The sequence below is a fragment of the Mirounga angustirostris genome, unplaced genomic scaffold (genome assembly GCF_029215605.1).
Source record: "Mirounga angustirostris isolate CCGP_5_RB_7025 unplaced genomic scaffold, mMirAng1.0.hap1 SCAF_6, whole genome shotgun sequence".
Classification (NCBI taxonomy): domain Eukaryota; kingdom Metazoa; phylum Chordata; class Mammalia; order Carnivora; family Phocidae; genus Mirounga; species Mirounga angustirostris.
Window position 1 is genome coordinate 28,141,914 of NW_026991714.1, and position 25,380 is coordinate 28,167,293.

General features: G+C 49.2%; 1 protein-coding gene across 1 annotated transcript in view; it reads left to right on the forward strand.

Annotated features, from left to right (window-relative positions):
* The first annotated feature begins 2,273 nt into the window (after positions 1 to 2,273).
* The window catches only part of LMOD1 (leiomodin 1), a 39,398-nt gene continuing 16,291 nt past the window's right edge, over positions 2,274 to 25,380 (forward strand). The window contains exon 1 of the mRNA XM_054507949.2: positions 2,274 to 2,740. Coding sequence (XP_054363924.1) covers positions 2,480 to 2,740 — 261 coding nt within the window. The 5' untranslated portion in view covers positions 2,274 to 2,479. The remainder of the gene's footprint in view (positions 2,741 to 25,380) is intronic.

Here is a 25,380-nt window from a genome sequence, read left to right on the forward strand (position 1 = left end):
TGTGTGTGTGTGTGTGTGTGTGTGTGTGTGTTGAGGGTAGTTACTGCTGAAGGCAAGAAAAAGATGAGAGAAGAGGTGGGATGGGGAGAAAAGAACCCGGGAAGCGAGTAAATAAATAATTGTAAATAACTGTAAAAAGCTATAATAACTGCTAATAATTATTGTGCGTTTACCATATATCAGGTATAGCAACTAACTGTCTCATGGGTATGTTCGAACCTGATGTTCACAACAATCTTACAAGGTTGGTACCAATTCTGTCCTTGTTTTACGGGTGAGGAAGCCACGTCTCAGCCACATGACCGGTGAGTAGCAATACCTCAGGGCTTTTGGCCTGGAGAGTCCAGGCTGAACTAGGAAACCAACTTGCTCTCCAGCCTCCCCTGTTGTGCTTCCTTATGGCCCCTGGACTTCTCTTTTGAGGCATTTTGTAGGCTTTTAATTTTTTTTAAAGATTTTATTTATTTATTTGACAGAGAAAGAGATAGCGAGAGCAGGAACACAAGCAGGGGGAGTGGGAGAGGGAGAAGCAGGCTTCCCACCGAGCAGGGAGCCTGATGTAGGGCTCGATCCCAGGACCCTGGGATCATGACCTGAGCCGAAGGCAGACGCTTAATGACTGAGCCACCCAGGCGCCCAGCTTTTAATTTTTTAATGACTTCTTTGAAATTATTTATTTATTAACTATCTTCATTGATGGAAAGTAAGCTGCAAGAAGATAGGGACCTCTCTTTTCTTTTCTTTTCTTCTTTCTTTTCTTTAGTAGTTTCCACACCCAACATGGGGCTTGAACTCACGACCCTGAGATCAAGAATCAGATGCTCTGCCAACCGACCCAGCCAGGCACCCCAATTTTCTATCTTTAGTTACATGCCTTGCCCTTAGAACTGCACCTGACACATAGGAAGCACTCAATAAATACATGCTTCCCAACTCACCGACAGAATGACGACTGCCTTTTAAAAATGACAACCCCCAGGATTCTCTCAGCCCATCTTCCACCCTGCCTCTCAGGTTTACCTGCCTCACCTCTGCACTCCAGTCCTGCCCGTCAGTGCCATCTCCTCCTCAGCCGTAACCTAAAGCTGGACCAGTGGGCATTAAATGCAGGGCCAAGTTTTTGTCCCAGACAATCCCTGGACTCAGCAAATGCTGATCGGGTGACTGTCTCTCTCTGGCTTAGGATGGAAAGATGCCAGGAAAGATCGAACCATCTACCCTGATGGGTTACACCAGGGCTTCTAGAAGGGATTTTGTGGCAGGAGGGAGGGGGGGGGAAGGAGATTGAGTGTCTCTGTGACTTGTGCAGGCAGCGTGATGGATGAGCAGTGGAAAGCCCTTTTATGAAACATGCCAGGCCCGCTGCAATAGTATCCCTCCCAACAGCCCAGAATTATATTTCCCTGAAGACACACTCAGTTGTGCTCTGGATTTACATGTGGGTGGCAACCTCCTGGCTCCTCCTTGGCCCTCCCAAAGGAGGTCTGTCTACAGATCCCCCAGCAGAGGAAGAAGCAGATGAGAACGGAGGGAGGTTTGAGCCCTCTTCCCAAGAGCCTTGGCGCTTCCTGGAAATGGACAGTCCTTTAAGAGTTCCCTGACTTGTGCGGGTCATACTTTCTCCCCAGCCTACCAGTTTTCAGTTTGGGTACACAGTGAAGATTTATTTTCTCTCTCTCTCTCTCTCTCTCTCTTTCTCTCTCTCTCTCTCAAAAAGTGGCTGAGCCTCTGATGTTTGGCACTCAGGTTCTCCTGCGCAGAGAGAATGGGTGGGCGGGTAGTTCAGAGTATCTGGAATCATGTATCTTTCCCGTGGCTGTAAACAACCGGGAGTCCCCCAGCACATTACCAAATACAGTAGAAAGGAGTCAGTGGACCATGCACCGACCCCGGCAACATCCAGCCGGGATGCGGAAGTCGGATATGTGCTTGAGCAGGGCATGCTTGGGGTTGGCCTATTCCTGACCGCCCCCCACCCCCACCCCCACCCCCATGGCCCCGTCTCTGCTTTTCTGGCTCTCCTGTGGTCTGATCAGCTTCTTCCAGCCTCTACATTTTTGTATCTTTTTCTCATTGCGTGGCCCCCTTGTCTTTAAAAGGCTAAATGCTCTGTACTAAATTTGGTCACACAGAGCTCCAAGATTCCCTGGAATGTCCTCAAGTTTCAAACAGTTCTGACAGCGAGGCAGGCCCGCCCCCTGCGTGGGGATTGGCTTCTCCTTTCAGGGCCAGGCTGTTGTCAAGTCTTATTGGCCGCCGGTTAGACCAGCCAGGGTCCACTAGCCCTGGGCTTGGGAGTTAGCTTGCAGTTAACACTTGGACACCTGTGGGTCTGCAGGGCAGGGCAGCGGAGCCACGTCCTCAATCCGCTGGGGGTCTGCTCCCAAGCCCACTCTGCTCCATCCAGACCAGCTTGTGCCCCCCCCGGACTCCTGTAGCGCCCCCCGCCCCCACAAGAGCCACAGCCCACTTTGCCAAGATGTCCAAGGTAGCCAAGTATCGCCGGCAGGTGAGTGAAGACCCTGACATCGACAGCCTGCTGTCCACGCTGTCTCCCGAGGAGATGGAGGAGCTAGAGAAGGAGCTGGATGTGGTGGATCCGGATGGGAGCATTCCCGTGGGCCTGCGGCAGAGAAACCAGACAGAGAAGCAGTCCGTGGGCACGTACAACCGGGAAGCCATGCTCAACTTCTGTGAAAAGGAGACCAAGAAACTTATTCAGAGGGAGATGTCCATGGATGTGAGTGAGCAATATGCTAGAGGGAAGGGGGGAGGGGAGGGAGGGGAGGGAGACCTGAACTTGTGACCAGGATGCTTCTCTCCTCAGAGGAAAAGGTCTCGTTGGCAAAAGATGTAGCGCTTCAGAACCGATTACCATCTGCTGAGCGGGCAGTGTGAACCTCTTACCCCTAATTTCTGTTATAAAGCACAAGTTGGCTCTGTCGGGAGAACTCAGCATCCCGCAGTAGCTGATAGGGCTGCTAGCAGAATGGGAGCTGGAGAATGCCCTTGAAGCGTTCATTGTCGAGTTGATTCCGTACTTGTCCCCCCGCACTTTTATCCCCCTGCACATTCGTTTCACCCGTTGTGGGGAGGAGGCAGAGGATAGAATGATGCTTGCAGTCTCTTGGCAGCCGCCCCAGAAAAGAAAGTCAGGCCTCCTCGCAGAACCGCTCATTTTGAGGGCCTCTGGCCCTGTGGGCAACTCGTGGCACACGAACCACTTGAGGAGGTGCAGGGGCAGATGGGCTTCCCAAAGCAATGGGAGTCAGGGGCCAGGGATCTGTGAGGTGGGCAATGCATCTTCACCGGATGGCCTCAGTTTCCCTCCCAGGGAAGTTGGGGTTTGCACTTCCTAGAGGAGCATCTTGAGGGAGCATCCCCTCCTGTTGGTCATAAGTCCTTTTGTAAGCCAGCAAGGTCCCTTTGCTGGGGGATGAAGGTAGTTCCCAGCAGGGTTTTGCCTTGAGGAGGGGACAGAGGAGGGGCCGGTCAAGGAGGGCCATTTTGGAAACATCTGCTGACTTCTAGGATGGGCTTAAGCAAGACCTGCTTTTTGTTTTCCTGGCTTGGCATGGAGGAGTCCTTTATTCATCATGTATTCATATGTGAGTTTTCTTGGGACAAACTAGACTAGCCTCCACCTGAGTGTGACTCGTAGAGCCCCTTGTCCACTGTAGAGAGGGGTTAGTGGGGAAACTGTCCTCTGTGAGCCGGTTCTTACTGGCCATGTCTCTTGTCCTTGTGGATTCTTGCATGAGAAAGTTCAGTCTCAGTTCTTGTCCTTTGCTTCACTTCTATGGAAACCAAGACCCAGAGCTTCACATGATGTGTTCATTCTCCCAAAGGAAATGAGAAAGGCAACAGTATCTCCCGGAATTTCTGTGACATGTCTGGCTGGGTCAGAGATTGTGCTGGACATTAGTCACGGAGCACGTTTGCAGACAGAGCCCTGGCCCCTTGAGTGAAGGGATGGGGGAGGGAGAGATGAAGGAAAGTGAGGTAGAGGAGCTGGACCTCTGTCTCCATCCCTACCACCCTGGGCCCAAGAAGTTGGGAGCAAGGGGAGTCAGAAGGCTTGAAATTCATTACCCTGTGGGCAAGGTGATCGCCACTCGGATAATGATGAACAGATACTAGAACATTTATGGAAAAGATGAGAGGATATAGGGCACTCCCTGTGAGGGCCTGGTACTTCAAGACAGCTAACAGGACACGTAGGGAAAGCCACGCAGCACGCTCAGGGCTTTGGCATCTCTGTAAATCCCCCACTTGGACCCCCAACTTTCACTCTGGAGCCCGGCCCTGCTCTTGCCTCACTCCTAGTCCCCAGACTCTGTGCCCAGTGGCTTCTGGTGTGCAGAAAGATAGTCCTGAGGCTAAAGTCAAATGCAGAACATTCTTAATCCCCAAGCAAGATGCTTAGGCTGTGGAGAGTGTGAGAGACTCTCAGTCTCCTGGAAATTGCATTCTCAAAAGGCTTTTTCCTCAGCCAACTGAAACCATGGCAAGCCTCGCCTTCCCGGTCCCACCTCCCTCACCCCTGCCAGGTGCACGCTTGTTTCTGCAGACAGAGTCTGAATCAGGGAACGGAGGGTGTGTGTGTGTGTGTGTGTACATCTTCAGCATGAGAAGATGGCGTCAGGGCCATTTTTCCCTTGGAGGGATAGGCTGTCCCCATTCTTCCTCATCCAGTTCAAGGGCATATGTCGGCAGAGTGCCTGGGTGGAGTTCTGGGTGATCCCGAGCCATGAGCAGAAGTCATCTCTGTAAGTCTGGATGAATGGCAATGAACCCTACAAAGTGACCTCTTTAGCACCATTAGCAAGCTAGTAAGTGTGGGATTAAGAACTTGTTTAAGTGCCAGGAAAGCCTGGTTTGAGTACCAGCATCTCTTCCTAATAGTATAAATAAGTAACTTACAAGTTACCCAGTCGGCCTCCCTTCCCTCAGCTACACAGAATCCAGCCCGTAGGATTGTTGTAAAAAACGGAGAGGACAATAGTGGAAAGCACTTAGCACAGGGCTTGGCTTATAATAAGTACACAATAAATGGCAGCTATGCAATTATTAATTCATTGCTGTCTCCCCCTGCCCAGCCCCTCCCTTCCATCAGTCCTCTGAGGGCTGAGCAAGCCAAGCCTGTCTGCTCAACTAGGGGCCAAAGTAAACAAACGAGCGAACCCTGGATGCTCAGGCTGGGGGGCCTTTGACATTGCAGATGCGGAGCGGCTCCAGGTGGGGGCTCCAGGCCGCTGGACTGGCGGTAGCTCTCCCGGCTAGCGGCATTTGCTCCCTGTAAGGAACGGACTGGAAGTTAGTTAAGACAGAGTAACTCGACTCTAGGAAGCACAGCAAGGTGACCATTTACTGAGAATCTTCTGTAGGCGAAGCATATTCACCTCTTCATTTAAACCTCACACTTCTTGGGAGATATGTAGGTTTATCCCCATGATACAGAGCAGAAAACTGAGGCTCAGAGAAGTTGAGTAACTGCCCTAAGTTCACACAGTCACAAGTACCCCGCCGGGCTTTAAGGACAGTGCTTCCTTCTCTCTGCCTCGCCAGGGTACAAAAAAGGAGCCCCTGGCCCGAGGAGTTTATCATCCAATTAGGATCACAAGGCACACAAATACAGAACCCCCGTGGAGGTGAGATGGGGCCCAGACCACAGAGTCCTATGTTGCTGTAGGAGCAGCAGGTTATCACATCGTCTAGCCTGGCTGAATGCTCATCCCTGCCCCCAGGGCTGGGAACATAAATAGTAAAACCAAGTGTGGCCCCGGGATTCAAACTCTTAGAACCAAGTGTGGATTAGGGAAGGAAGTCCTGCCAAGATATTGGATGGCATTAGGAATTTTTGTTAATTCCTTTTGGGTGGGATAACGGTATTATGGATATACTTTTTAAAGGATCCTTGCCTTTTAGACACAGATCCTGAAATATTTATGGGGAAAACTGATAGGATTAGGGCATTTCCTTTAAAATAATATGGGCAAGGGGAGTGGGTAGGGGGATAGATGAACTAATACTGTCCACCAGTTGATAATTGTGGAAGCTGGGTGATGGCTCTGCATGTGTACCCATTACACAGTTCTCTCTACTTTTGTGTATGTGCTTGACATTTTCCATAACAAAATGTTGGTTTGTTTTTTTAGACAGAAACTGAGAGCGGAGGCAGGCCCAGTTTGGGTCTTAAGTTCTGGTTTCTCCGGGGGAAGAGGAGTCCCAAGATTCAAACTCCGGCTATCGTGCTGGGTGGGTGTAGACTGTGCAAGGGGCCTCGGGCGGCACCTCCCTCAGTGGATAGAATACTCCAGGGCTGTCCTGGATTGGTTTACCCCCTGCTTCATGAATACTCCTCTCCCCAACCCACCCCTGTGCCTCCTTTGAGGTCTCAGGCACCACTTCCTCCAGGTAGTCTTCCCTGACTGCCGGGCAAGTGTAGGAACCATGTCTGATCTGAGCACTCCAGTGCCACTCTGGACCAACCCCATCCTGTTTTCTTATCTCTCTTCCTCCCCAGCTTGTGTGATTCTGGTGGACAAGTGCTAACATAGGGCCCAGCACAGAGGTGGGCCCTCAGCCTCTGTTCGTTGAATGAATGTTAGGAGGGGAAGGTGGGGCTTGGCAGAGCTGACCTGTGGCTTCCCTCCCTCCCTTTAAAAGTGCCTGTGTGTTCTACCCTAGTCCTTCTGGGACTCTCCTTCTGACCAGGTGGAAGACAAGGCCCCCTGGGCAGGTGTGTGGCCAACAGTTGAGTGAAACCCTTGTGCTTGGCTCAGGTTTCAGGAACCTGATCCCAGCAGGTCAACTCATGTGTTCTCTTTCCTTCCCCAGTGGGAAAGAAAAATCTCCAGCCTGCCTCCCCTGCCCTTCTCCCTGGCGTTACCAGGGGCTGGGGATTAGCGCCTCCACCCAGCCAGGAGCAGGGGCAGCTGAACTGGGGGGGTGGAGGAAGCTCTTTTAGGTTCTCCCTTGAGAAGCTAACAAGAAGCACCCCACTAGCCAGTCACCCGGCCTCCTCACCTTCGCCTCGGGTCTCTGGCTCACCCAGCCTAGCAGGTCCCCTCCCCTACCAGGCCCAGCTCATGGCCCAGTGTCCATGGCTTCTCTACCGGGATGGGGATGCCGGGCAGGCCCGAGGCCGGCAGCACAACCCTCCGATTACCCTTTGCAGAGGGCTGGGCCCTATCAGGAGTGCCCTGGGCAGCAAGGCTCAATGATTAAGGAGATTAACCCCAACTGATACACACCCAAAATAGCCCTGGAGGCTGGGGTGGAGAGGGCAGAAGAGGTGAGGGGGGCCTGTAGACCTGGGGAGGCGATAGCAGGCACCCAGTCAGGGTTAGACAAGTTTAAAAATCTCTCCCTGAAGTCTGAAAGGTGCCTCTGTCCAGAGTTTAAAAACTAGTTAACCAACTTCTTAAACTAGGTGGTGGGATCCGCAGGTGTTTGTTTTCATTGTTGCTCTTACTCATATTTTATACATTTTCTTCTGTGTGTATAGACTATCCGATCTGATGGATTTTAAGCGGCAAGGCCCCAGCGCCTGCTCCCACGCCCTCGGCACCGCCCCTGGTGCTCGACTTTTCTCAGCAGGACCACAGGGAGAAGAGCTTGGGTGGATGGGACATGTGGCAAGAGGGAGGCAGGCCAGATAGGACCAAGGAGGAGATGTAAACATGAAATGTCCCCACAGCGAGCGGGAGATGCAGATGGTCAGGGGACGGGCATGAGCCCCACTGACCAAGGGTGGCTGGTAGGCTGGGGGCTTCGGGTCCCCACACTAAGGCAGGAAGAGGCCTGTCTGAGCAGACACCCAGAGTGGAGACAAAATCCTCATCTAACCTGGCTACCCTCCCTCAGCCTCTCTTTCTCCCCCAAGAGACTCTGGAGACTTGAATCAGATGGCGTCAGCATACCAGAGCTGGCCCACAGTGGGCAAAGCCTGGATGAAGGGCACTGGGAGAGCTACAGAAGACAGAGGGGTCAAGGGCGCTGTCCTTGGAGATCTACAGTCTACATGCATAAAGTCTACACACACTGCAGGGACAGCAAAAAAGCACAATGACTGGGGGGCGGGGGAAGAGAAGCTGACATTCGTATGTCTGCCAAGTTGGATAAACAAGAATATCCTGGACCGTAATACACAGTCCTTTCCAGATCAGGCTGTGCTTTCTTGTTTATTTGATCTCTTTTGGCATGACCAACAAAGAAAGAAGGGGTCTGGATTCAGAGCCTCAGTTCCCCTAAAGGGGTCCCTTAGCCCCGGGCCATGTGGGGAATAGAAAGCCTGTAGGGGTTTGGAACCAAACAGGACCAGGTGTGATTCTGCTTCTGCCCCCGTTGGAGCTGGTGAGCACGTTACCTGAGGAAGAGCCTCAACTTTCCTGAGTACCTTCTGGACTCAGAGGCATTATTAATGCTATCTCATTAACATATAGCTGCTGGAGGCCCCATTGCTTTACTGTCAAGTGGGAAGATGACCTCAATCTTGAAGGGTTATCGTGAGGATTAAATTGGCTGAGGTACTGAAAGTGGCCCATCATGAGCAACTTTTCCTCCCTGAAGTTCCTCAGACGTTATACCTGTGAAATTAAAAGACAATCTGTCAGCAGGATTGAGGGAATGGCAGAAAGGGAGGGAGAGCATGGGAGGAAGAGAGGCAAGGAGCTAGCTTGAGGAAAAAGGCAGGCTTATTTACTGACTTCCTGCCTGGCCCCCTTGTCTTGATTTCTTTGAGCCTAATTTATTTCATGCCCCAGGCTCAGTGGCCTGCAGTGGGTGACTGGGTTGGAAACACGGCAGAGGTGGGGTAAAGGGCGATTGGGAGGAGGGTTGGGGACTAGTGAATTCTTGTCTGCAACTTCCAGGAGCTTAGAAAAGCCTAGGCTGCTTTGGACCAATTTGGCTCCACCCGTCTCTGGGGTTGGCTCTAGAAACGACCAGACCAGTGGGGAAGGCAGGGTGCTGCTTAGGATAGCTAGGCCTCCCGCTCCCACACACCTCCACCCCCTCACTGGCCTGCTCTCGTGGAGGACCCTCGGGCTCTGCAGGTGCACACATCCCCAGCCCTGACTTCCGGATCAGGCCAGCAGAGCCCCCCCTCCCCCACCAGGTGGAATATCCTGGGGTGGGGGTGGGGTGTGGTGGCAGAACTTCCAGTGAAGCCCTGGGTGCAGAATGTATTGAGTTAGTGCTGAGCGCAGTGTCTTCAGAGGCCAGCTAGACCTGGATGCCGATCCTGCTCTGCTGGTGGCCGGCTGTGTAACCCGAACAAATTACTTTATCTCTCTGAGCCGGAGTTTCCCCATCTTTAAAATGGAAATAACACCTAGTCACAGGAGAGTTGTGAGGATTAAGCAAAAAAACATCTGTAAAGCAGGTCGCAGAGTGCTGGGCTGGAAACCTGGTAGTGAGGGCTAAACCCTAAATTTGAGTTTGGTCCCTTCCTTCACTGCTCTTGCCTCCACCCCCCTTCTCAGCATCCTTTTCCTAGGCAGGTTTCAGGAATTATGTTCTGTATCTACAAGGAGGGAGGAGGACTCCATTAAATCATGAATTCTCCAACTGTTTAGGAAGTTTCCATTACATTAGGTGCTTCTGAATGCTGGCACAGAGTAGTGAATAAGAGAGACCAGGTCCCCGCTCTCGTGGCGCTTCCATTCTAATGGGTGAGACCGAGAATACATGTACTTAAATAGATCACATAGAACACATGCACATCACATATAACGTATATGTCACATACACATAAAGGAGAAGAATGCACTTTCAAGAGAAGGTCTAGGACGATTTCCTGTAAGGTGGTCAGGGAAGACTCTGCCACAGGGGTGACATAAGCTCAGAGCCTGGAACGGACCGAAGGAGGCAGCCAATGGGAGGGTCTGAAGGAAGCTTTCCAAGCAGAGGGAACAGCACACAGAAAGGCCTGGGCAGGGGAGCAGGTGTAGTATGTCTGAGGAAAAGCCAGGCCAGTGTAACTGGAGCAGGGCGAGCCAGGGGTGGGGGTGGGGGGGTTGGAGGTGATCAGGCCCCAGAAGTCAGCGGGACTCACATGATGCAGGACTTCAAAGTGCAGCAGAGGGAGTTTGGATTTTTATTCCAAGTGTGGTGAGACGTCATTGGAAGGTTGTGAGCAGGGGAGAGATGTGATCTGATCTAGGTTTTTTAAAGGATCCATCATCACTCTGCCAGCGTTCAGATGAATAGATGGTAGGAGGGCAAGCCTGGGGGAGAAGGGGGCCCGGCTAGAAGGGTGTGCAGTAGCTCAGGCAAGAGGCCAAGGACGACAGGAGGAGAAGTGGTCAGATTCAGGAAAGACCTCCAAGGTAGCACAGACAGGACTGTCGGACTCACCAGGGAAAAGAGAGGAGTGGGGGGCCCAGGCCTGCCTGAGCTATTGGCTAGATTTGATGCCATTTACTGAGGTAGGAAACAACAGAAGAGGAGTGGTTTTGAGGAGATCAAGAACTCTGATCTGAACAAGTTCATGGTGCTTGGTAGACATCAAAGAGCAAGTGTTGCAATGACTGGGCATGTGCAAGTCTGGAGCTCAGTGGGGTGGTGGGGCTGGAGATTCCATCTGGGAGCCATTAGTATATAAATGATACTTAAAACCATGAGCCTGGAAGAGATCATGTAGGGAGGAGCTGTGGATGAAGAGCAGAGGGCCAAGGACCATTCCCTCCATTACCCCAACATTTAAGCATCGGAAGAGGAGCAGGGGCCAATGAAGGAGACTGAGAGAGTTGGGCGGAAGCTCAGAGCAGCTTCACAAAAGCAAGTGGACCGGGGCCTTATAGGAGGAGAGAGTCTCCACTGTTTCCGTTCTTGTTGAGAGGTCTAATAAGTTAAGAACAGAGAATCGACTGTAGTAACTGGAAAGATGGAAGCCACTGAGACCTTGACAAGATTGGGGTCACTGCAGTGAAGAGTGGACTCGAGAGAGAATGGTCAGTGAGGACTGGAGATAGAGAATACAGACAGGTGTCTTCGGTTTTTTTCCCCAGTTTTGTTCTAATGGGAAGCAAAGAAGTACGGCAGCAGCTGGAAGTAAATGTGGAATCAAAGGGGAATTTTTTTTTAAAGATGGAATATGATAGCATGTTTATATACTAAGGGGGTTGGTTCAGTAGAGAGGGAACCCTCGATGGCACTGGAAAAGGCAGGAAAAGAGATGGAATGCACTGGAGTGGAGGGGTTGGCCTTGGCAGCAGGCGGTCACCTCTGGTCCTGGGAGGGAAGACAGTGGAGACCAGCAAGGATGCAGGCAGGTTGCTAAATGTGGTCGGGGGAGAGTAGGTGGGGCTGGTCTGTGTTGACACATGCACGGTGCTGGTCCAGGAGGATCCCCCTGGCGGCTGGACACAGGCTGGACTGAAGTGGGGAGAAACTGACGGGGCTGTGACAGTAGTCAGAGGTTAAACGTCAGGTCGCAAGAAAGCTGCTCAGTGCTCCCTGGGTGGGGTAGAGAAAACATGAAAACACTTCCGGATCGGACATCTGGCACGTGAACAGTCAACAGACAATAGCCAGCTCCAGAGCTCCTTGAAAATCCAGTCGATTTTCACCTCCAGTGCATCCATCTTCTGTCCCCAAGGCCACCCATGCCCAAGGAGAAGGAGGTCCCTTCCCAGCACACAGCTGATGGCCCTGGGTTTGCAAGGCAAGCCAGGGGGGCGCCTGGGGCTCACTCCCGGCTTGACTGTCTCCTAGCTGCGTGGCCTCAGACAAGCATTGAACATTTATAAGCTTTACTTTCTTTTCATTGTGTTCTTTAATGCCTTTTCTGTGTCTCATTTTGTACTTGACAATAATGGATTTTTTTCTAACACTTTGTTTTTATTGAAATATAAAACACATACAGCAAAGTGTCCAAAATACAAATGTAGAGTGTCATGAATTCTCACAAAGATGAGGATTCTAACAAGTCGGGAGCTCAGTGGGGTGGTGGGGCTGGAGATTCCATCTGGGAGCCATTAGTATATAAATGATACTTAAAACCATGGGCCTGGAAGAGATCACGTAGGGAGAAGTTGTGGATGAAGAGCAGAGGGCCAAGGACCATGCCCTCCATTACCCCAACATCTAGGCATCGGAAGAGGAGAAGGGGGCCAGTGAAGGAGACTGAGAGAGAGAATAAGACGGAGAATATTGCCAGCACTGCGGGACCCCCACCCACCCTCTGCTTCCTCTCCAGCTCTACCCCCGTCGTCCCTGCCACAGGAACCCCTACCCTGACTCCAACCCCGTAGGTTAGCCTTGCCTGTTTTAAAATTTTATATATATGTAAATATATATATAAAATATTTTATATTTTATATAAAATCATAAAGTAGGTGTTCTTTTGTATTCTACTTTTTTTAAAGATTTTATTTCTTTGACAGAGAGTGAGAGAGAGCACAAGCAGGGGGAGCAGCAAGTAGAGGGAGAGGGAGAAGCAGACTCCCTGCTGAGCAGGGAGCCCAGGATCACAACCTGAGCTGAAGGCAGACACTCAACCGACTGAGTCACCCAGGCCCCCGATAATTGTTTTTACTTTTTATTTATGTATTTATTTATTTTTGATAATTGTTTTTTTTAAAGATTTTATTTATTTATTTGACAGAGAGAGACACAGTGAGAGAGGGAACACAAGCAGGGGGAGTGGGAGAGGGAGAAGCAGGCTCCTGGCCGAGCAGGGAGCCCGATGAGGGGCTCGATCGCAGGACCCCGGGATCATGACCTGAGCCGAAGGCAGATGCTTAACGACTGAGCCACCCAGGTGCCCCAGCTCTCACTGCTGTAGAGTATTCCATGAGTGTTTCATTGTACGAACATGCCATCATCTATGCATTCATTTCACTGTTAATGGACTTTGGGTTGTTTTACAGTTTGGGGCTATCATTAACCATGCTCCTGTGAACATTTTTGCACATCTTTTGGTGCACTTATGACTTCATTTGTGCTGGGTATGTACCTAGGAGTGGAATTGCTGGGTCATAGAAAATGCAGAGTGAACTTTTCATTTCTTCACCTGCAAATAACAATGATACTGCCTAATTTGAAGAGTACAAAAGTTCGAAGAAGTGCATGACAGTGATTTGCAAACAGTAGGCATATCATAAAGTGGGGGCCACCATCATCATTTCTAATGGTGTCCATCTTTGGGAGCAACTAGAGTGCTGTCGAGTCCTTTGGCCACGTCCTGCCGGCTGTCCTGCTGAGCCCTACTATTAAGATTTGCCCTTCGGGGCGCCTGGCTGGCTCGGTGGGTTAAGTGTCTGACTTCAGCTCAGGTCATGATCCCGGCGTCCTGGGATAAAGCCCCACACCGGGTTCCCCACTCAGCAGGGAGCCCTTCTCTCTCATCTCATGGAAAAGGTGTCCCTCTCCCTGTCCCAGGCTGGTGCCCCCACCCACTTTTCTCTCCTGTCTTCTCAGGGACATTTGCTCCTGTAAACATCTGTTTTCTCTCAGACTCTCTCTCTCTCTTTCCCCTTCAACTTTCCTTCCTACGGGCTCTTTCTCTCTAGTTCCCACCTTCTCTCCTTTCCTTTGTAGCGAAGCTGTAGGGAATCGTATCTACACTCACTCTCACACCGCCCGCCCCTGCACTGACCTCAACCTCCAGAAGGTCTCTGCGGACCTCCTTGTTGTGCACCCAGGGGATGCTTTCTTAGTCCTTACCCTGTTTGTTTACTTTGTGGTATTCCACTACTCTCTCCTTCTCAAAATACTTTCCCTGGGGCCAAGACACCACACTCACCTCCCTGGCTTTCTTTTTCTCTCTCTAGCTGTTCTTTCCTTGTCTCCTCTGAGAGGAGCCCTTCCTCCGAACGCCTCACTATTGTTGTTTTTCAGGGCCCTGCCCTCCCGAAGCCGTCTTCGTGGCTACCCTCATCCAACCCCACGGATTCAGCTACCACCTATATGCTCTGTCTCGATCTCTCACCTAGATCTCTATTTTGAGTTCTAGATCATTCACTTGCTTTTTGGACCCCTCAAGTGTCTCAGATTCAATGAGTCTAAAAATAAATTATTATAGTTACCTCACCCCAACCCCCCAGCCTGCCTTTCCTCCTGCATTCTACACTGGGGTAAATAGAAGCACACCTAGGTCAGAACTCGGGGGTCTCTCGGTGTTCCCAGACTCTCCCAGTGACCGAACCATATTGCTTCTACCTGTGCCACCCCTCTCGGGTCCCCCCTGCCCCCGTGGTGCTTCTGCTCTCACCTGGATCACTTATCAGCCATAAGAATGCTGTGACCTCCCAACTGATCTCCCTGTCTCTCTTCTCCCCCCATTGCAATCCATCCTCCCCACAGCTGCCAGTGTCTTATTATAAAATAGAATCATGATCTTGACACTCTCCTGCGTAAAAGCCTTCAGTTGCTCAACATAGCTTCCATGATCAAATTCACCCTCCTTAGGGTGGCTTAGGAGGCCCTTGGCAACCCAACGCCTCCCTATCTCTGTAGCTACTAATATCCTTCTCCTTGACTTTTACCCTTTGCTACAGTTACACTTGACCCCTGGTTCTCTAGCGGTGCCACACGTTATCTTGCTTCCTCTGTGCCTTTGCACCAACCATCACCTTTGACTGGGATGCTGGCCCCACCCTGGGCCTCGCTAACTTGGATTCTTTCAAGGCTCAGCCCAGGTGACAGCTTCCTACTTCCCCAATCCCTCCAGTCTGGGTTGTGCGCTCCACCCCTGTGTTCACCAAGCACCATCTGTCTGCAGCTCCCGTCACTTTTTGCAGCATGTACACACGTAACACATTGTTTCGGCTTAGCATGTTTCTGTGCCTTCCCCTGACTTCTTAAGAGCGAGGCCTGACTCTTACTCATCTCCGTGTCCCCAGCAGTGAGCACAGTGCCTGGCTCAGTAAATGTTAAACGAATGAGAGACAAATGGTTTGCAAATGCCATTCTTGTCGTACTTGATTGAATCTGCAGGAGTTATGAATTCATCTAAACTCTTCTGAGACAATTTGAAAATACGATGTTGGGGGCGCCTGGCTGGCTCAGTTGGTAGAGCATGCAACTCTTGAATTTGGGTCATGAGTTCAAGCCCCATATTGGGTGTAGAGCTTACTTAAAAAAAATAATAATAAAAAGAAAATATAATTTTTATGTCCAAATCCTCAAATGAAAGGCAATTTGGCAGTGACTCTTTTTTCCCAGTTTCTGTAAACAACCAATTAAATCAGTCCACACGTTTACACTCTGGAATCTGAATTGTTGGGATGGGTCCTTGCCATATTTTCCTTTCAGGACAGAATGAGCCTCAAGGACTCATTTTTAACTTTTTCCATTATGTCCCTTCCTTGTTCTTCTCTTTCCCAGCTCCCTAGGGATCTGAGATTATAGGCTGACATTTTTAGCTTGACCCAATCAAGTTTGCCCATGATCTCTGGGGCCACAGATACACCCTAAAGAGGAGAGTAAGAATTTGTCCTGTATACAGCCAGCCAAGGCCAGCAGCTCCCATTATCTGAGTACTTCCCTGGAGTATCCGGAGAAGTTCAGCCTTTTGCCTCTAGGTCTAGAAAAAAGTAATATGGCTTCTCTAGAGAACTTGCTATAAGCAGATTATCTCTTTGGATCACACACATAGCAGGAGAGCTGTCTTGGGATGGTCTTTTGGGAGGCCCAGTGTTCAGATATGTGAGTATGATGACCCAGGAGGTCTGGATATACCAGTTCCGTGGCCATGTAGACACAGACTTGCCCTACTGAAGCCAGAACGGCGAGGCTGGGATTAGGTTCTTGTAGACAAACAATCAACTTTTCTCAGTCAGGGTTCTGCAAAAGAATTAAGCCCTATAGAAAATTAATGGAGCGATTATTTCCTCAATTCTCCCAAAGATGCTAAATAGCAGGTCCCATTCTAGATATATAGGAAATAAATTAATTCATTACATACAATGGATGCCTTCAGGCATTGAGGACTTAATTTTTCTCCTGGAATCCCAGTTGTGAAAGGATGACATTGAGCCATCTTGCTTCTACCAAGTTTCCCCAAGATGAATCATCTCAACTGATCCAATGGCATCTCTTGCACTCGCCACTTAGTGATAACCTGTCTGTCTCTGGTCCTTTACTGCACTGAAAAATATAATGTATTCGAAATCACCAAGAAGATATTTAATAATGACCTCAGAGTGCTGAAGACTCCAGTGGTCAAGGAGATTTTTCCCTCCAGTCTGTAATCTTTGCCTTAAAGGTGGGAATAGGGGGCGGTACGTAAGCATAGAGGTGTTATTTCTAGATGGACTTTCTTCAAAAAATAACTTATAATTATGGGTTTCCCCCACTATCGAAAAACAAGGCCTTCCTATGAAACCTGTTGCAAGCGGAAACGGCAGAAAACAAAGGAACACTTACCACCAATTTATATGGAAAAATTTTTGAGCATTCCCAGACCCCCAAAATAACTTCTCTTAGGCTTTTCTGATACCTTAGGACACATCTTGCTAACAGAAGCACAGAATAAATGGAGATAAAGCACAGATGCTCACAGACATAGTTCAAAGCTCTGGGGACTGGATGCTGAGGTGCTGAATGTAGTTGGGGGGGAGTTTGGTGGAGGGTGCAGGGGGGTGCAGGGGGGCAGGGGGCCCTCTAGCTGCTGTTTGGGGTGCGTGCTGCCTCTGTGAGGACTCCCTGCAAAACCAATGCTGAGCGCTACTTTTGTTTTTCCCCCTTTTTTGGAGAAGGGAAAATCCGCTTCAGATTTCTTTCAGTTAGCGAAAACAGGTAGCAATGCCGGCCCGTGAAAGCAAAGTGACGCAACGCAAACTTTCGTAAAGGGAAGGATACCTGTATAATGTCATAAGGCTCGTTAGAGACAATATACAAAACATAGGGAAAAAATAACCAACAATCCTGTTTCATTAGCTCAAGATAGTAACCACTGGCAGTTTTTGGGGGTGTATGTGTCTGTGGGAACTTTTCCTTTTGTGGTTGAGGCCATTGTACACACTCACATATAGGCACATAAATTGTGTTTCCTGCTTTTTTTTTTTCTTATCATAGTGTAGTCATTTTCCCATGTCCCTGAAAATTCTTCCTAAACATCATTTTCAGTGGATGTTAGCATAGTGCATCATATGGCCGGGTTGAGCCATATGTCTATATTTGGACATTTACATGGTTTCTAATAAATCTATTTTCCAAGGGCCCAAACAGATCCCCAGAGCACAGGCTCCTTCCCTTGGCCCTTGGCACCCATCCGCAGAGAGGTGGAGCCAGCCAAACAGGATGATAAATAGAACCGTTAGCACACTGTCCCCCAGCTGAGACTCACAGACAGCTGGGGGCAACAAAACTCCGAAAGGAGAGGACAGACTCACTGGACACTGGAAGGGAAGGGACCGATGGTCACTCCTGGGACACAGTCCACAGCCCAGGTGAGCATGAGGTCACACATGCTGTTTTCTAGAGGATCAAGTTCCTGATGTTGGGACATCTGCCAAACGGGGCAAACCTCCGCCTCCTCCTCACCGTGGCTCCCAGGAATAGATCTGTTCATGGGCACCGTGTGCCTGGCTTCCTTTTGTCTTGGGAGGAGGGAATTGTTACCACTTAAAAAGAGAATCAAGGCTCCAGCCTTGGAAAATTCCGGATGTAGGGAGGATGTCAAGTTCAGTTAGTCCCTCCTCCTGCTTCCAGGGGGCCCTGCTCCAAAGCTGGTCTAAAGTACCGTAGTCAAAACATAATACCTGGTCAGGAGGCAGTCCTTTTTCCTGCCCAAGAGAAATCGAAGAGTCTCTCACACCAGTAGCCCGTAGGTAGGCACTCAGCTTCTTCCATCTATACCATCTCACTCGATCCCGCCATCAGCCTCCCCCCAGGCCCTAACCTGCCTGACAGATGAAGAAACTAAGACTTAAAGAGCTTTCCCCACTGCTGACCAAGGAAAGTCTTGAACTCTTTCTTCTAACTTTAGGTTGCAACAAACCGCGTAACTTAGAAAAAAACAATCTGTCTCTCGAGCTTTCCCTTTGGACCTCCACTTGAATGGGAGGTGCAGTTGTTCAGTCAGCATTGATGAGACATTCCCTGTGCGCCCATTTCCAGGATGGGTTCAGTCCTGGTGGCCTTCTTGGCAGCAGCTTTCTTATCACTGTGCTGCATCCTGCAAACACTGTTAGCAGAGGTGGGCACTGGCCTCCCTGCCCTCAGAGAGAACCCTGGGAAGGCGGTCAGGAAACACTCCTGGCTGTTCTGGGGTGAATCCTTCTTCCATCCTGAAGGACCCTTGTGCTCTGGCTCCCTTCACCCTTCTCCCTAATGTAGAACCTCCCTTAAGGTTCTTCTCCCCAAGCCCAGCTGTGGAAGAGGCTGTGGTCTTTCCAGCTTGCCTCTTCCTGATGACACTGGAACCAATCACACAAGCCCTTTATTATTTAGGGTTTTTTTTAATTGTTCATCATACATGCAAATACAAAGAGGAAAATACAACTGGCCCAAATGGGAAGTGACCATCATTCTAGGTCTGAACTGTCCAATATGGTACCACTTGCTACACTTGAAATGGGACCGGTCCAAACTGGGATGTGCTGTAGTGTGAAATGCCTATCAGATTTTAGAGTTAGCAAGAAGGAAAGAATGTAAAATCTTACGAATAATTTTATATTGGTTATGTATTGAAAAGATATTTTGTATGTCTTCAAAACATTAAAGTTAGTTTCACTTGTTTCTTTTTACTTTAGAACATTTAAAATTGCATATATAACTCACATTATATTTCCACTGGATAGTGCTGGTCTACAATGTAGTGTTTCCAACTGTGGTCTCTGGCATATAGGTCTTTGGGGGCTTTTTTGTTTTTCTTTTTATGCTTTCAGTTTTTTATTTAATCGTTATCTTTTAGAAAGTAAAGCAAGAGAAGATAAGCATAGTATATAAAATACGATTTTTAGTATAACCCTTCTATCATTGTGCAGTTAAGACTAAAATCTCCCTTCATTATCTTTAAATTATTTTTATTAAGATATAATTCACAAGCCACAGAATTCACCCTTTTAATGTGTGAAATTCAGGGGTTCCTGGCTGGCTCAGTCAGTGGAGCATGTGACTCTTGATCTCAGCATTGTGAGTTCGAGCCCCACACTGGGTGTAGAGATTACTTAAAAACAAAATCTTAGGGGCGCCTGGGTGACTCAGTCAGTTGAGCATCTGACTCTTGGTTTCAGCTCAGGTCATGATCTCATGTCATGGGTTGTGAGATCGAGCCCCACGTCGGGCCTGCACTCAGGGGGAAGTCTGCTTGAGATTCTCTCTCTCTCTCTCCCCCTCTGTCACCTCCCCTGCACTCACTCTCTCTAAAATATATAAATAAATCTTTAAAAAATAGTAAAATAAAATCTTAAAAAATAATAACAATAAAGTGTGCAATTCAGTAGCTTTTTTAGTATATTCACTAATTTGTACAATCAACACCACTACCTAATTCCAAAACATTTTCATCATCCCAAAGGGAAACCCCATACCTATTAGCAATTACTCCCCTGTTCCTCTCCCCCTTTCCCAGCCCCTACAACCATGAATCTACTTTCTGTCTCTATGGTTTTGCTTATTCTGGATGTTTCATAGAAATGGAGTCACACAATACGTGGTCTTTGGGGTCTGGCTTCTTTCATATGATATCTTTCAAGGTTCATCCGTGTTGTAGTGTTCTTTCTTATGGCTGAATAACATTCCTTTGTAGAGACCACATTTTGGTGATCCACTCAGCATTTGATGGATATTTGGGTTGTTTCCACTTTGGGCTATTATGAATAATGTTGCCATGAACGTTCGGGTATAAGTTTTGTGTAGACCTATGTTTACAATTCTCTTGGGTATACACATAGGCGTGAATTTGCTGGGTCATATGAAAACTCTGTATTTAACTTTTTGAGGAACTGCCAAACTGTTTTTCAATGTTGCTACACCATTTTGCATTCCTACCAGCAATGTATGAGAGTTCCAGTTTCTCCATATCTTCCCTAACATATTATTGTCTGTCTTTTTTATTATAGCCGGCCTAGTTGGTGTGAAGTGTATCTCATATGGCTTTGCTAACCTCAAAGGATATGAGTTTTATTTTACTAAATAATGTGGCAGTCTCCATGCTTCTATTCTCTAAATCCCTTTCCTCTTCTTGATGGTTTTCATTGTTACTTACACACCCACAACTCGCAAATCCACAGCTCAAGCCCAGATCTCTTGCCTGAGCCAAAGATGCTTATTAATGCCAACTTGTTAGGCATTTAAGTCTTGTCATGGCCAAAACAATTCATCATCTCAATTCCCATCCTCACCGTCCATAGTCCTTGCTAGGGCTATAAGCATCACCATCTATCTGGTCGACCAAACTGGGAATCTTGACAATCACCTTCCACTCTTCTTGCTATTCCCCACTTCACTAAGTCATATTAACTGTACCCCCAGAAGTATCTGGAGAATTCATCTCCTCTTCTTTGTGCTCACTGATCAGCCGTGGTCCAGGATCTCATCACTTCTTGCCTGGACTTTTGTGATCGCTCCTACCTGGTCTCTTTCCCTCCAGTTCCTCCCAGCCTCGACTCCATTCTCCAAATAGCTGCCAAGGCTATCTTTCTAAACCACAAATCTGATGGTCACGGCTCTGGTTAAAAATCTGTATGTTTTGGGCGCCTGGGTGGCTCAGATGGTTAAGCGTCTGCCTTCGGCTCAGGTCATGATCCCAGGGTCCTGGGATCGAGCCCTACATCGGGCTCCTGGCTCAGCGGGGAGTCTGCTTCTCCCTCTTCCTCTGCTTCTCCCACTGCTCATGCTCTCTCTCTATATATATCTCTGTGTCTCAAATGAATAAATAAAATCTTAAAAAAAAATCTGTATGTTTCTCCATCACCTACTGGGTGAAGCCCACATCCTGTAGCGTGATGTATGAAATCTGTCATGGTCTGGCTCAGGGTAGAGTTCTGGTCTCCTCTCTCACCCCCACTTCCTCAGCCCCCTCCTGTTACAAAGAACTTTCCAACCATCCCTGGATGTATTGTGCTCCAATAATCACATGTTTTGCCCGTCTTGTTCCCTCTGCTAGGAAAGTCCTTCCCTTGTCTCCTGTGCCCAAGCGACCTCCTCTGAAGCTTTACTCCCACCTCCTCCAGGCTCTCCCCTCCCATTGTGTATTCACTGGGTCCTGGACTGTGTCGAAGCCACTTGACATCCCTGATGTAATGGATTGACACCCTTATTTGCTGCCTCTCTTCTCCCTAAATCTTGACTTCCCTTTCTTTCCCCCCAGTGGAATGACCAGCCCCAGCTCCCAGTTCTCCTGGAGCTTAAAGATTCAGCTTAATGCTCAGGCTGTTCCCTAACTCTGATGGACTCCCCAGTGTGCTTCCTCTCTCAGCCAACAAGGGTGATTCCCCTCTCTGTGGCCTTGGCGCACAGAAAACCTGTGCCTCCTCAGGCCTCAGCTGCTGGAAGGGAGCTGCATTTGGGGGTTGTAATGACCTGCATCACGAAAGGAGGAAGTTCCCAGAACAACTAGCAAGTGTCTGAAACCTGGGAAATTGTGGCTCAAGGTGTATCATTTTACTAGGGTAAAAATCCCCTGGAAAAGTCAGCAGTGAGTGGAGGTAGCATTGAAGTCGACAGTCCCCTCTCCCTTCCATAGTTCTGTCCCCTCCAGAGACTTTAGGAGACTCCGGAGAAGGCCTCTCATAATAGCTTAGTGGCCAGAATGGACAGATGTGGACTGGAAGGTGGGATGTGAGTGGTGGCTCCCTAGAGGTTTCTGTCAGGGTGCCAGAGAGCTCTGTCCTCCATGCTGCCCTGTCCAGTGGGCATAAAGATCTAGAAAGCACGCCTACCATATTTGCAAATTATCTGAACCCAAGAGAGACTGAACTTTTAAGCAGCAGAACCAAGATCACCCAGAAAGTTCTAGTCAGATCAGAATGATGTGGGCTTAGACTAACAAATGAACTCATTTAGCCTGGAGAAGGCTGGCCTCAGGGAGAAGATGCCGTAAGTCTCAAATATGTACTGAGTACTCATATAGAGGAGAAGGGGTAGCCTTGTTTTGTAGGACCCCAGGGATATAACTGGAACCAGAAGGGCTTTCTAAGTCAGCTTTAAAAAAGAAGAAGGCTTGGCTTCTTCTGAAGCCAAGAACTGAGCTCCCTGTTATGGGAAGTATGCAAGTACAACCTGTTTGGTAGGGACACTGTAGGTAGGATTGAAATATTTTCTTTTCATTCCAGCAAATCTTTATTAAGTGCAACGCACTCTGTCAGGCCAGGTGCTGGGGACAGAAATTAATGTCTGGTCCTGGTCCTCAAGTTGCTCATCATGTAGTCCAGGAACAGGCGAGCAAACTGTGACAAGTTCAGGGATAGCACATAGCTCAACCAGCACAGGGCTGGCGGTGTGTGTGTGGGGGGGGGGGGGCGGTTCTAACCCAGGGCCTGGATGAGGGCCAGTGAGGAGGCCCTAGTTCTGAGTGTTGACGGGCCATTAAGAGAAATTACTAGTCTTCGTTTTTTAGGTAAGAGAATGGTATTATAGCTTTTAAAAAATTTTCTGTCTTTTGAAGATACATACTGAAGTATTTATGAATGAAATGACATACCTGGGATTTGCCTCCAAGTCATCTGAGGATGGGAGAAACGTGGGTGGGCATATAGATGAACCGAGATTGGCCCGATGTCAGTAACTGTGGAAGGCCGGCCCTGGGCACCTTGAGGCTCATTATGCTGGTCCGTCTCGTTTTGTGTACAATTGAAGTTTCCCATAATAAGAAGTGAAAAAGGAGGAGGAGGAGGAAGGGAGGAGGAAGAGAAGAAGAACAGAAAGGGTTAGCCAGGCAGAGAAGACGAGCGGGCGTTCTGGGTGGCAGGAACCGCGTTCACGGGCAGAGCGAGCTAGAATAGCACACTTGCTCTTCCCTGTGACCCCGGTGCGGGCCCGGCGCACACAGCATGCTGAGGCAGGCACAGGCGGATCACGAAGGGCCTTGCGTGCCAAGTTACGAAGTCTGGGCTTCCTCCTGAAAGCCTGGGAGCCACTGATCAGATTTCCATGTCAGAAAGCTCTCTCTGGCTACAGTGCGCAGATGTCTTGAAGAGACGAGTAAGACGGGAGGCAAGGACACCAGCTGGGAGGCAAGAGATGATGGTGACCCCAGCAAGGCAGCGGCAGATGGACGGGGAGGGGCTCACCGGAGACTTATTAGGAAGGAGGGATGAAGGAAATGTGGTGTGGGAGCAGGAAGAATCAAGGCCGATGTCCTGGGATGGGGTTGTCTGGGGAATCGGGGTGCCATTCCTGAACACGGTGAAAGCAGGAAGGCAGGGACCTGTTCTACCCCTGACATCCTCTGCTTCTGTGTTTCTATTAGGCCCAGGACTGGCTACAGAATTTTCAGGACCCGCTGTAAAATTAAAACATAGGGCTCCCTGTTCGATAATTATTAAGACTTTCAAGATGGTGACAGTAGAACTTAAACAGAGCATGCTCATGAAACCAGCCCTGATGAGGCCACTGTAGCCTGTTCTGTTTAGAACAGGCCAGAGGGTGGCCGGGTACGAGCCAGGGCTGCAGCTCTTGGCCCCAGGCGGCAAAGGGACAGCATGTTCCTCCTGCTACCCCCTGGGACCTAAGTGAGACCCAGCACTCTGGGACAAATAGCTTACATTTAAGTAGCTCTTTACAATGTTTTCCAAACTCGCTGGGGTTTTTGTCTGTGCTGGGATGAAGTAAAGAAGCAGAAAGTAGGCATTTCAGAGAGCTGAGCGCTAAAGGGACTTGTTTGTTTCTACAAAGAGATTTCCTGGCTTCTCCAAAAATGGGGTTTGCTACAAGCTTCCCAGTATGAGTCACCAGACCAGTTGGCAAAACACGTAGGTCTGCAGAGAGCACTAGAGCCTGATCCTTCATTATAGAGAAGATCTATAATAAGACTCCAAAAAGAAACCCAGACAGTGCTGCCTATGAAGGTCTGGCCAGCACAAGCCATAAAGCGACACCTTCACCTTGAACCCTGCCCCCCACTCCTCCCATCTTTCCCCACTGGCAGTAAAATGCAGATACCCTTGGCAGAAGAAGTAAGGGTCTTGGTGAAAAGTAGACACTCTTCGCCCTCCCTTGCTTGCTGGTGCCTCTTGGTGGCTCTTCTTGGGCTCCTTGGAGGGGACCAAGAACCACAGAGCCACTCCTCCCCGTCCCATCTTCTTCTCCTATTTACTATTCCTTTCACAAGACATCCTCACCCTTAAAGACTCAGAGCAGTCAAGGAGCACCATACTCTCTGGCAGAGTCTGGTGAAACATTCAGTGCAAGAGCCCAACCACCCAAGTTTGCACATCCCTCTCTTTTCCAGAATATTCCTTCCCTCCCATTCACTTATAGGGGCAATGCAGAAACTGCAATGGATGGCATTTGCTCCCCATGTGAAGCCTGGTCTTGAGGTGGACTGCGTCAGAAGATGTCATTTCCCAGGCTCCCGAATGCACTGCCCTTTTCTTAGCCACCACTCGACCCCATCTGAGATCATCCTGGGAGGTAAAAATGAACTGTGTTTATGTTTACACTGGGGTTGGAGGTGGTGCCTGAGACTCTTCTGGCCCTTCTACTCGGCGTAATATTTACCACCAGGCTAACTTTGAAATCGCTGGAACAGAACCAGGCAAGGGTCAGGCTCCGTGGCAGGTCCTGGCACAGCCCAGCTGGGCCTCATGATGGGGAATCACCACTCATCTCTCTGTCTTCTCCCATCCCTTCCATGCTTTCCTCCTGCCACTGGCCTGAGAGGTCTTGGTTTGTCTTTCTTTCTTTCTTTTTTTTTTTTTGCTACGAAACTGAATTATTTAAAGACAATTTTCTTTTTTTAGTATATAAAACAACTTTTGGGATTTTTTTTATCATAAATGTAATTCAGACATTAGATACCTGTTTCAAAAACAGATTACTATCTCATATCACACTCCAAAATAAAATGCAGATGAATTAAAGATCTAAGCTAACACCTTTCCAGGTTAAGAATTGGGGTAAGGATTTACCAGGAGAAATGAGGGAGGACGAACTTTCCAAGCAGTGAGAACGTGACGGCAAAGGCCCAGGAGCTGGCTCGGTGCCAGAGCCAAGAGCACGGAGCAGGGCTGAGCAGCACCACGGGCAGGAAGGTGGTGACAGGGCGGTCAGCGGCCAAGTGAGGACGGGCCGGTGGGTCTAGACTTGATCACAGGGGTGCTGGAGAACCACTGGAAGGTTTTGTGCCAAGTGAAATGCCAGGTCTCAGCAGAGTCGCTGAGGTGGTGTGAAGACTGTCCTGGAAGAGGTCAGCAGAGCCAACAGGAAGGGGGCTGCAGTAACCCCAGGGAGAGGTGACAGCCGCCTGGACGCATCAGTGAG